Consider the following 12,443-nt stretch of genomic DNA (forward strand, 5'->3'; position numbering starts at 1 on the left):
GGTCGGATAGGGGGCGGGGGCCAGGCCATGCCTGGCTGTTTGGGGAGGCACAGCCTCCCCTAACTGGCCCCCCATACAATTTCAGAAACCCAATGCGGCCCTCAGGCCAAAAAGTTTGCCCTCCCCTGTACTAAGTGCTTTAAAATTGCTGGATGATTACCTGTTCTGTTCATTCCCTCTGAAGTACCTGGCATTGGCCACTGTCAGAAGACAGGACACTGGGCTAAATGGATCTTTGGTCTGACCCAGTATAGCTGTTCTTATGTTCTTAAAATTTCCTCTGTTCCTCCCCCTCCATCTCCATCCCTCCCTCTCTCTCTCTACACTGGTCTGTCACAGTGGTCTGGTCTATTCAACTCTCTCTCCCCTCTCTTTCAGTAATGAGTTCAGTAAGATGGTGGCTGGGGAATATCTGAAATTCTTCGTGTTCACTGGGATGAGTCTGGACCAAGCTCTCAGGTCAGAATCTTTCATGGGGCCACACATGTTTTTAGGAGCCATTCATCATCAGAATCTATGTGCACCCCAGCAACACGGGCCATCTGCAGTTAAGAGCAAAAGGTCCCCCCCACACACAGGCTGGCCCTAGACCCAGCACCAAAAGACAGTTGTAAAGCCGTTCACATCTCAAGAAGACTTCTTCTCTTACCCAAGAAATGTAATTTTTCCCAAGGACCATCTCCAACATGGGAGCCCATCACGTGGGCTGATGTCTAAGAACATGGGAGGACATACCAAACCTTACATTCTAGTGGAGGGAGATGTCATGGATTCTGGACACCGTCCAGCCACAGCTGAGTTTCCACAATCTCAGTCTCCGAGCCCAGACAGTTCTGGGATGGGTTCAGCCGCTGTTCCCATGCAGACTGTCCTACCTGATGTAGAGTTCTGGGATGTGCACATGGGACCGTCTGATCACGTGTTCGGTGGGGAATCCTCCAAGTGGATGAAATAACAATGTAGGAGTTCTGGGCTCCCTGTTGTACGCACTGGTGTTTTTCCTGTCTGTTACAAAAAGGACAATTCTCCTGCTCCTTGACAAGGTGGGGCGGGGCAGGTGGTGTTTGGTTTGATGCATGTCCCACTCTTATTCTTCAGGTCCTTTCTGAAGGAGCTGGCCCTGATGGGGGAGACTCAGGAGAGAGAGCGAGTCCTGGCTCATTTTTCACAACGCTATTATCAGTGCAACTCCAATGCTGTCTCCTCTGAGGGTGAGCTACCATATGGCTGTGGCTGCGTGTGTGTTTGTAAACCTGGGTGCAGATTCCCTGACCAAAACTAGGTTAAGCTGGAGTTAAGGCAGAGAGCACATGCCAGTACCTGACAGATAAATAAATCACAGGGATGTTGTAATTATTCCCAAACTAAGTGTTGTAAACCCAGGAAATTCAGAGATAAGGCTTCACTGAAAGCCAGACTTGTTATGGCCTAGACATGCACAGTTGGGACACTCGCCACCTGTAACTGCAGTAGATCAGCACCAGGAGAGAGAAAGGAGCTACTCTTAAGTGTAACTGTGTGCTTGGATGTCTGAGTCCCGTGACTCAGAATGGCAGGGACTTTCAAAGTGAAATAGCCAGGGCAACCGGATGCTCTAGTGGCCACTAGCAGTTGCCCAGATCTCTCTATTTCATCTGGACTTTTTACATCCTTGTTTCTTTCTTGACTTAATTCACCACCGCATGCCTGCATGTCCTCACCTTGAATCAACCTTGAGTCAGCTCCATGTGCATGGGGATTTAGGGCTTGCTGGGTGCCGGATGCCATGTCAAAGCTTACACAGGGTTCTGTAGCATTAATTCTGGCTTCACTGCTCTTCTATTGTGTGGTCCCAGCCCCAAAGCAGCTGTGCAAAATCCCATCAAGTGCAGTTGCTTTGGGGCCGGGACCACACAACAGAATTAAATGGAACTTCAGCCTGCACAGCTGATCTGAGTGGTGCTCTGATCACCTTTCTTGTGCTTGTGCTGCAGACGGAGTCCACACGCTGACCTGTGCCCTGATGCTCTTAAACACAGACCTCCATGGGCATGTGAGTACCTGCTAGCTCCAGCACCCTGCATGCTCTGCTCCTCCACTAGGCGTCTTCTCATCTGGGAGGGAGCAAAGTGGCCATTGTCTGACTGCGTGTTAGCAGAAGGCACCTGGGGTATGTGGGAGCCAGCCCATTAGCTGTGTGGGGGCGTCAAGAGGACGGGAAGGAGAAGCAACAAAGAGTGGAGAAGGCGTGATGAGCGGGTAGAAAAGGTTGCAGGAGAGAGAAGGGCATTGGCAAAGCAGCAGCAAGCCGAGACGGGGCTGAGGAGAAGAGAGGAGTGGGAAGGAGAGGTAAGGAAGACAAGGGAGGAGAGTGAGGGGGATGGGAAGGGAATCACTGAGTGGCCTTGGGGCTTTGAATTTTGACAGGAATGGCTTTTTAAAGCTCCCTAGCCCTTAGCAAAGGGGGCCAGGTTCTCCACATCTCCAAGTGGCCTTTCATGAGATCCAGGCAGTGCTGCTCTGTAATGCTTGGCTGTCCTACCGCCAGGGTGCAGGGGGGCTCTCCGACCAGCCGCTGCTCCCACTCCCCAAAGGTAACCAGCCACATTTCTCTGCCCCTGTCACCACCAGAACATAGGGAAGAGAATGTCCTGCTCTGACTTCATTGGGAACCTGGAAGGCCTCAACGGAGGGAGTGATTTCCCCAGGGAGCTGCTCAAGGTAACTCAGATCGGTCTCCCCAGCTGAGCCAGGCCAGCTAGCGTTCAGGCTGGGATCCCTCTTAGAAAACTGCTTTTGTGCCACTTCCTAGTAAGGGATTCCCCGGCGCCTGGCTGGCTCACTCAGGCGTTGTCTGGGGCACTGAGTGGGGTGCAGTCTTGCACCCAGAGCAGACTGCATAGGCAGCATTACCCTGGGCAGCAGCTTTCTCTAGAGCAGGTGTTTGCTAGGAGGGGCAATTTGTTGTCCTGAACTATGGCTGTAAATTCGTGCAAAGCAAATTTATTTTCATGTGCCATGGCCTGGCATCCACTAGAGAAACTAACCCCCGTACAGCCTCTTGCACATTTGTAGGATGCTCTGCATCCACACACAATGCCCCAGGGGTCAGAAAACCAGAAAAATAAACAGCGTCTCAGCAGATTGAATAACTGAGCAAAGCTTAGCTGGTCCAGACTGAAGCTGAACCGGTTTAGTGCCTGTGTGGATGCAGATAAGCTCAAAGTCCTGGGAGAGTCCCCAGGAAACCAGTGGCCCCGCATGGTGCCCCAGAATGCATTGCTTCTGGAAGCTGAGCCAGGAATTGTGGGATAGATACCCAGAAGGCATTACAACTGAAGAGGATTAGGACACCACTAGTGTTGATGCGGAGCAAAACTGACCCCAACTCAGCATGGCTAATGCGAAGGCAGCGACCGGCACATGCTGCAACTGGTTCAAGCTGCTAGCATAGGCTGAGGCCCATTGCTTGGGTGGAACCCTCTCCCTGGCCGTGTGCCGAGGCAGAGCGCTACGAATGCACCATCCCTAGCAGCCAGCGAGCTCTGCTCCTTTGGACGGTCCTCCCGCCCCCTTCATCTACACTCCATCCAACCTCCTTTGGGGTATGTCCTTTCCAGCTCCACTGTGTTATCCTGACCCAGAACAACCTTCCCCTCTGGCTAAGGAGAGCCGGGTGGAGCTACCCCCAGATTTCCCACTTCCCCTGCACAGGCCCACTGTGTTGTACCTCCCTGTCCTGCCTCTGGAGCCAGGCATCCAGCTAGAGTCCTGCCTGCTGTGTTGGCCCAGCGTGTCTCTGTCTGTTAGGGCTGTTCTAGAGGTGACTTGGTAAAGGCTGCTGTGCCCAGCTGTCTCGGAATGGGAGTGTGGGGATCAGGGTTCCAACAGCTGTTGGCCCACATGAACATGGGAGGGTGGGGTGGGGAGTGCACACACTCTCCCAGCCCATGGAGTGTGACAGGTATGGCTTTCCCTCACTGCTAGCTTGGCTGAGCTCTGCTGTCCTCCCTTCTGTGGATCCAAACCAAGCTCGGCTCCCTGGGGCCCTCCGTCTGCCCAAGAGAGCGCGACCACGAGGAGCAGCGACGGGGTGCCACTAACACTGTGCGCAGCAGCACAGGGAGGGCAGGATTGTCTAGTGGTTAAAGCAGAGGCAAGACAGCCAGGAGTTCCCAGCACTTACTTACTACGTGACATACGGAGAGTCCTTGCCTCTCTGTGACTCAGTTTCCCCATCTAAAACATAGAGACACTGAGCAGGGTGCCGTGAGGCTGAATCTGGGGACGGTTGTGAAGCACCTTGACGCCGACAGGTGGGAGGTGCCAGAGGAGGGCAGCGGCATTAGCGGTAGCAAGCCGCCAGGCAGAGCCTGCCGTGGTGCCGATGGCAGTGATGCCAGGCTGCAGCCTGCCTTCCCCTCCGCAGGAGGTGGTGGGGAAGGGAGAGGTGGCAGCAGTTTGAGGGTGACTGCACCAGGCCATTACAGGGCGATGGTGACAGCAACTCGAGATGGCTTCTGCAGGGCTGACTCACGGTGTGGAAGGAAGCTGGCTGCCTCCACCTAGGAGCATTCGCCCCGACTCCACAGGGAGTCACTTAGCTCTCGTGACTAAGCTGTTGTGTGGGAAAGAACAGCCTCCCCCCACTCTCCCATCCTGGGCCCTGAGCCACCAGCACTGCACTGGCCCTGCCCCTTGCGGGCTGTCTCCGCTGAGCTTGGCTCCTCACCGGGCCCTGGATGTGTCTGGGATGCTGCCGTGGCTTATGCTGCAACCAGGATTGAGCCCAAGGAACCAAACCAAGCCACAAGGCACCTGCATCTCTGAGTGGCTGCTCCTCAGCCCCACCAGCTCAGCGGTAGCACGGTGCAGGAGTGCGCACCCCACACTGTGTGGCTCCAGTCCTTGGGACAACGTGCCCTACGGCTGCTCCTGACATACAGCTCAGCCTTCCTCTAACTGCCTCTCCTGTGCAAGCGATCCGAGTACGTGCATGTCACAGTAACTGGCGCAGGCGGGGGCCAACACATCAGCCCACGTGTATGCTGTTGAAGTCCTTGTGTCTGCCAGCTGCACTGGGCAGCGTCAGCCTGCTGAAAGCCTTACAGTCCCCATAGGGCTAGCAGGAGCCAGGATGACCTTGTGACTAACACATGAGCCTGAGAAGCAGGAGGCCTGGATTCTATGCCATTAAGGCAGGGTGGGACCCCCCCCCCCATGTCCCTGTGCCTCAGTTTCCCCATTGGTAAAATAGGGGTTATGATAGTGACCTGTGCAATGCTTTGAGAGTGGCAGCTGCAAAGCTCCAGGGAAGCAGGACAGGCTGATGCTGCAGTGTTCCAGGGGCACTAGTACAGGTAGATAGATTGGTGAAGAGTTAATAATGGGGAGGAAATCTAGTTGATTCTCCCCAGTTCTGTTTTTGGCCCTTCCTGGATTGCTCGGTGGTTCGAAACTGCACATGCATGGCTCCCAGCCCGCTGATCCCATGGCTTGTGGGATTTGGGGTACTGTGTAGCTGGCACAGGGCATGCTCTGCAAACATTGTGCTGGACAATACTCAAGACTCCTATGGGTCACCCCAGGACTGCATGGTCCCCTATCTCCACCCTCGCAGTCCAACTGCCTCATTCTTGTGGTGTGTATCTGGGGGCCAGGCAGGGATGTTTACCCAGGCTTGCTCTGCACTGTAACCCGAGCCTCAGCCAGCTCCATCAATTACCCTATTGGTAATCAGGCATGACTCCATTCATGTCCAGGAAGTTACACAGGTGTAAACTGCCCCAAGTTAGATCATAACCAGGCCAATTTTGTCTTAAAATTGTAACATTAGAGAGAAGCCTCTTTTGGCATCTCAGTAGATTCTGAGCCGTCCCTCCCATGAACACAGAACTCGCTAAGCAGATACCGGAAATAACAGCCTTGACAAATGCAGCTGATTTGTATCAGGGGAAAACAAATGTGAAACACCAAGATTTCAGAGGCACAAGTGAGCTGGGATGCAGGGCCAGTGAAAGGTGCACTGATCTCACGGGGCTACAGCCAGTGTGACAGCTAGCCAGAGAGCCCAAGGGGTGAGAGCAGCGGGCTTGCTAACAGCAGGGAACATCTACTCTCAGCACAATTTCCAAGCCCTGGACTCCTGCCCAGGATGGGTGGTGTGTACGGCTCTGGGGGTGAATATCCAATCTGGGAACAGTTGCAAAGTCTGGGGTACCTCAGCAACGCCCCCCCCCCAGATCATGACTATAGGCATGGAAATAGTAAATGCTAAGCCACCATGTTAAGGCAAGATGCAAACAGCTTTTAACTCCTTGCGAGCCAGGATCTTGGTTTGCAATGTGATCTGAGGCACCAGACCATGCTCCAAGGACAGGTATGGCTTTTCTCTAGCTGGCTGTGGTGCGAACACAGCTGGGATGCAGCATTCGGGTCCGGGCAATAGCAGAAACAATGGCTGGGCATTAAAAAGGGATGCTGATTTATAGCAGGTAAGGATTTGGCCCAGAGGATCTAGCCCTTTCCCCTGCTGAGCTAAGACCTCCATATGTAACTGACCGGTGGGGAGGTTCATCGCTCATGAAAAGCGACTGTTTCCACCACAGCTAAAGGGCCCTAGACAAGCTGCTTTTAAATAAAGAGGTATTAAAAAGCAGATCTCACCACAGTCAGACCATGCTTCTGCCACTTTTCTCCAGCCCCTCACTTGGGAACAGGGAGCAGATGTTTGAAATGAAGTGCATAGGGGTTCAGTCAGGCACTAGCAGGGATAGCAGGAAGAGCTCACAGTACTGCTGCCCCCACCTCCCCGCTGCGTCACAACCCATGGACCAGCAAAGGTGTTCGCTTCCTGTGGGTAGTAGGAGACTGGCAGGCAGAAGTGTGGGGTGAGAGGAGAGCACAGCGCTTGAGGGCAGTGGAGAAGAAATCCTGGAGAGTGCCAGAGAGCTGGGAGGCGAGTCGTGGTGATGGGAAGGAGTGGAGAAGGGGCATACGTGGGACATTCCACTCCACAAACCAGCGGAGGCTCCCTGGGATGCCAGTCCCCTACAGACCCCTGCAAGCGTGTGGGGGTTTGTTGGGCTGCCACTACTGTATGCCCTAGCAGGCCCCTTTGAGCCCCTTGCAATTCCCCCAGCTCATTGAGAGCGTTGTTAGCCTGGTAGCTCCCAACTAGCCTACATATGCTCATCAGCTCTCTGACATGCTGGCGGAGGGCTGTCTGGAGACCAAGGAGCCTAGTTAGCCTTGACACACAGCTGCCTGTCTAATTATAGCTCACCAGGAATACACAGGGTTTGCAGAGGAGGGGAGGGGCTGGCTGACCTCTGAGGAGCTTTTCTGAAGCTTGCTAAGGTATTGGCAGCGGGTCCTGACACGCCCCTAACGTCTGCAGGGAGATGGCATTGGGGAAGGCCCTCAGAAGATCCTCTGATCCAACACCAGGGAGTTGGTGCAGTGGTGCTCTGCTCCACTTCCTAAGATAGCTACTGTTGGCTCCCTTCACATGGGCCTCTGGAGGTCCACAGAGCAAGGTGGGGGTGCTGCTCCCCCTTACCTCAGGAGCCCCTATTCCCCCCATTGCCTCCTTCCCTTGGAAGGGATCCGTTTTCTTCTGTACACCTCCTCATTATTTGTAGGGCAGTAGTTAGGTGCTGTACACACATACATGTACATCATGATGATCCCTGCACCTGAGTATAAGAGGAGAGAGATCAGGTGGAGCCAGCCACATGGGGGGAAGCACATGGTAACAGTGAGCTGTAATCAGCATGGCAAGCAGCAATTACCGGCTGTAGTCTGTGGGAGTGGGGCTTCTTTCTTGCAGACCGCAGGGAAGTCAGCAAGAAGTGGGAGAACGGCCTCCTCAAGCTCCACGCAGGCAACACTCCCATCTTAAAACTGACATAAAAACTAAGGAAATTCACAGACAAAAACTTTGTTAAGGTGAAGGTTGAGCATATTTAACAGTAACTTCAGAGATGGAGAGCCATACACAAATGTATGACAACTGTTAGACAAAAAATGAAAAATCAAGTTTAAACTTACAAGAAACCCAAACATTTGAAAGCATGGAAAGTCACAGTTCAGGGACACAAAACTACCTTAACTCTGCCCCCTTTTGGATCCCCGGAGAAAATAAACTCAGGCTGTGCTATCCATATAAGAGGACACAAGTATATAACCACATAAACTCAAATGCTTTACTCTCAACCATAGCAGTCTATGGTTATGCCAACTCCAGCCTCCTTTACTGATACAGACACCACCAAAAACTCCTACTTGACCAATTCCTGCTTGGGCAATCAGTAAGCCTTCAGTCCCCACTCCTCTTCCTCATGGGACTGGGCCTTTTGTTGCTGTGGGCCATTCACTGATATGAGGAGCATTGACCACAGCCAGCCTAGCCACAATGGAGACATGAAACCAGTGATAAGCCAGTATGCTGTGGTGCCCATTTTTAATACCCCACTTTCTCAAAAGTTAAGCCATAGACTTCAGACTCCTTAGAAAAGAGTCCTTGATCCCAAACCAACACAGCTTACAAAGTAACAACAAAAGGAACAAAGCCAGGATGATGGAATTGCTAGAATTGGTCTAAATCTGATTGTGGGTTTGATCTGCTGGTGGTGGTGGCCCGTGATGTACAGGATGTCAGATTACCTGATCTGGTGGGGCTGTCTGGCCTCAACCTCAGTGAGCTCAACCCTGCTTTTCCATGCTATGAAATGTTTGGGTTTCCTGGTGTTTGACTTTAGCCTTGAAGTCCCTGAGTCTCCAGAAGCTATTAGTCCTTGAACAAAACAGTCTGGGATGGATTTGCTTCTCAAGTTACTGATCTGCTCGCTCAGCCTTAAATTCCCCTTTCCCAAAGCCTTTGCCTGTGGTGTGAGTGAGCCAAACCACACCCCAGGACTCCAAAGTGAGTTGCAGCATTGTTTGGTAATTGTATGAATGACCCTTTGCATGGCCATAATTCCTGCCATCTGCACTCAAAGCACCTTAAAAAAATTAATGAAGTCTCATGAGCCACTCGCATCTCCTGTGGGGGAGGCAAGGAGCATCACTGTGCAACTCAGGAACAGAAGCATAGGAAGGTAAAGTGCCTGAAGTCGCATAGAAAGTGATTGAGGAGGTGGGAAGTAAACCCTGATTCCCAGAGCTGAGCCTTAACCACAAAACCCTTTCCCCTCCCTCTCGCTAATCCCACTAGCATACTCTCTTCTGCAGTCCATGAGGACCCCTGCATCTTTGCCCGCTGAGGATCCATGTGCCCAAAGCCCCATCAGTGGATAATGCTTACTTTTGCCATGTGCTCAATGACTTCTGCAGTCAAGTGCTGCCCGGTTCCCCCCGTCTCCTGCAGTCTTCTCTGGTGTTCACTATGCCAAACATGTCTCGTTGGGAAATTCCCCCTTCTTGCTGGTCCCCTCCTCACCGACATGGATTACATAACACTCACCCTCATACAGACTCCCTGGAGACCAGCTCTTAGCATCTCTGCACAAGGAGAAGCTGCTCTTTATTACATCTATTTCCTATCTCTTCACCAGTGGTTCAGCCAGCCCGTCAATGTACCCCTTGCCTCTTGGTTGTTAGTTTTCTTTACCATGGGAGGAAGGGTGGTTGTGTGGTCTACTGTGCCAAGTACCTCTTCTGTACAACTGAGGTGGGGAGTTCTTTGTAGCTAGATAGAAGGCCGGCAGCTGCTCTGAAGTGTGCCCAGCTGGCTATGGCCCCATGGGGCCATCTGCCTGCTGGGGATTGGTGGAGTGCAGAAATGCCTTGGCCATGCTCCTGTCCCAGGCACGCCCCCTACGCTGGGCAGATTCCCTGCTCCCTTTGCGTGCAGGCAGCTGGACACAGACCTGAGCCCAGTCACCTTGGCTACATGCGCTCAGCGCACACTGAAATCAATGGCGCTTGCCTGCATGATACCGATGGCGAAATGTGGTCTTTAGGCCCTCTGTGCTTCAGTTTCCTCATCTGCAATGTGCAGCTGAAAAGCTCTACCTCCCAGGGCATGTTCATGGTAACGTGTTTGTAACCTCGGCTATAGGAGCGCTGGCTCCTGCACAGAAACATGGCAGAAGCCTTTCGCTAATTGAGGGGCACAACTGGTGCAGCCATTTGCAGTGTTTTGTTCACTGTTCCTAAGGTCTCCAATGGGTTAGGGGGGTGCTGCTTGGGCCCCGTTGGACTGGGCTCATGTATTTTGGATTCCCTGCCCTGCTCTGGCTGTCAGCTCTAACCTGAAGCTCCCCAGCATAGAATTCCCAAGAACCTGTATAATCCCTTCAGCATTACAGGTGTCCTAATGGGTGATCAGAGCCATTCCTTGATCCCTCCAGTCTGGTTAAGTCAGTTCTCATAATGGATCCAAAGGGGCCTGGGAGCCTGTCATATGCCCCCAGTGCAAGTTGCTTAGAGCAGAACAGAGACATGACAAGTTCCAGCTCCTAATATTGTGCCTGCATGTAGGGGTTCTGCCAAAACAGCTGGATCCCCAAGCACTTTCAAATGAGATACTCTCCTGCTTGCTGTATTTCTCTCTATATATAAAATGAATCACTTTACCCATCACTGAATTGCAGCCCCTCTGGGGTGGAATGTGGCAGCTGTTTAACCACAACAACAGTTTAGGGGAGGAAGTAAAGCAGAGTACCATAGCCAATGAAAACTGCAGGGGGGATTGAAGGAGCCAGAACGTGTTTGCTCAAATATATAGTTAACCAAGAAATAGAGCCTAGTGCCATGGGAGTTAGGCACCCAAATACCTTTGAGGACCTAGGCTCAGCGACAAGGGCTTCAGTCTTACGTCTCACCTGGAAGCCAGCCAGCAGTAGTGTAGCTGAAGCACTGATTTAGTGCTGTCTCAAAAGAACACTCCCGCCCCCCACTAAATCACCCACCGCGCCTTCAGGGAGCAGCCTTCGTCATCCCTAGGCTTGTCCTGACCCCACTGGGCTTTTGAGATCGAAGCCTATGGTAGCGTGGCCTGCAGGTAGAGAGAAGAGAACTTAAGGAGGCTGGTTGTTGCTCAGTAAGCTTGTTTAGCAGTGCAGGCTAGGTGCAGGAGCTGTGTGCTCCATGGTGGAACTCCAATTATCCTCCTCGGAGGTACAGAAATGAGACCCACGTGGTATGAGACCCGGGGCTATGGTCGGTGCTGGCTAGACTACAGACCACCCTTCTAGATGTGATCAGAATGTTTTCGCCTGTGGCCCTTGTGAGCAAAGGCCAGTACTGATCTCAGCGATGACAGGAGTTGACACCATGTATCTGTACAATATAAAGGTCAAGGCGAGTGACTGAACCCTGGGAAGGGAGGCATGACGCTTGCGTTGAGTTGGAATGTTATGCCCTTTTTTGGTCAATATATTTTAGTGCCTAGATATCGCAGTGACTGGTGGTATACAAAAAGTATGGCTTGACGTGCCCTGTATAGTATTGCATAAGGGCTCTGGCCAGGACATCCAAGTGACTAGCGCCTGGTTTTCAGAAGACAAGTGCTCAGCAGATGCCCTTTTAAAGCATCTCAAGTTGAGACTGGCAAAAATCCCTAGTTACATCTGCCAACCTGGGTCTCCCCATCTCTTCCTTATCCCATCCCTCCCTCTGGGTGAGAAGGGATGCACTCCATAGCCTTTGCCAGTGCCTGGCCAACCCCCCTTACCCATGGAAGTTAAGGAGGGATTTTCAAAGGCGCCTTGGGGAGTTAACGGCTTAACTCCCGTTGAAATTCCTTGGGAGTTGGGTGGCACGCTCCCTTTGAGAATCCTAGTGATTGGACCCACTGTGGCCACTGCCATGGTCAGTGCACCAGGTGCCATCTTTGGCAGCAAATGCTGGCAAATCTGTGTGTGGAGCAGCAGTGTGAGAAGAGCAGCAGGGCCAGCTGAACCGAGCAGCCATGGCAGGGGCAGCCTGAAGTGCCTGGCTGCTGCTGGCTCGAGCTCATCGTCAGCCACCAATGCATCATGTCCAAGCCCTTGGGTACACAAGGCCCTGCCCATATGTCTCAAGAGTGGAGCTGACCTTTAAGAGCAGAGAGTGTCAGTGTCATGGATAATGGCCCTGCCTCTGATGGCGTCTTCTCTCTGAAGCGGCACTGTCAAGCTTGGACAGCATGATGACAATCCTCGCCGGCTCTGATCACGGGGGGGTGAGTCCCAGGCTTGCTGAATGCTCTCCCTGCAGAGAGACACCCAGAAAGAGGAGACATTACTCCACATGAAAGACCCTGTGAAAATTCCAGGCCTCCAATCACAGGGTTTCAGGCCAGGACTTGGACACCAGCCGCACCGCTCTGAGAAAGGACATCCCCATTTCTAGAGTCATTCATCCCCCAAAGGATATGGTGCTTTCCAGCTTAGTGAGTGCCTCTCCCACCCTTGCTGTGCAGCCACTTCTGGTGTGCAGCACCTCCCTGACTTGTGCCATCTGGCTTCACCAGGGAG

At 52.7% G+C, this 12,443-nt stretch overlaps 1 protein-coding gene across 5 annotated transcripts in view; it reads left to right on the top strand.

Annotated features, from left to right (window-relative positions):
- Positions 1-12,443, top strand: part of PSD (pleckstrin and Sec7 domain containing) — a 107,225-nt gene that overhangs the window by 76,518 nt on the left and 18,264 nt on the right. For all 5 annotated transcript variants that reach the window (XM_073352937.1, XM_073352941.1, XM_073352939.1 and 2 more), the window contains 4 exons: positions 379-459; positions 1,099-1,211; positions 1,974-2,032; positions 2,611-2,700. In XM_073352937.1, the coding sequence (XP_073209038.1) occupies positions 379-459; positions 1,099-1,211; positions 1,974-2,032; positions 2,611-2,700 (343 nt within the window). The remainder of the gene's footprint in view (positions 1-378; positions 460-1,098; positions 1,212-1,973; positions 2,033-2,610; positions 2,701-12,443) is intronic.

Source organism: Lepidochelys kempii, chromosome 7, assembly GCF_965140285.1.
Source record: "Lepidochelys kempii isolate rLepKem1 chromosome 7, rLepKem1.hap1, whole genome shotgun sequence".
NCBI classification, from domain to species: Eukaryota; Metazoa; Chordata; order Testudines; family Cheloniidae; genus Lepidochelys; species Lepidochelys kempii.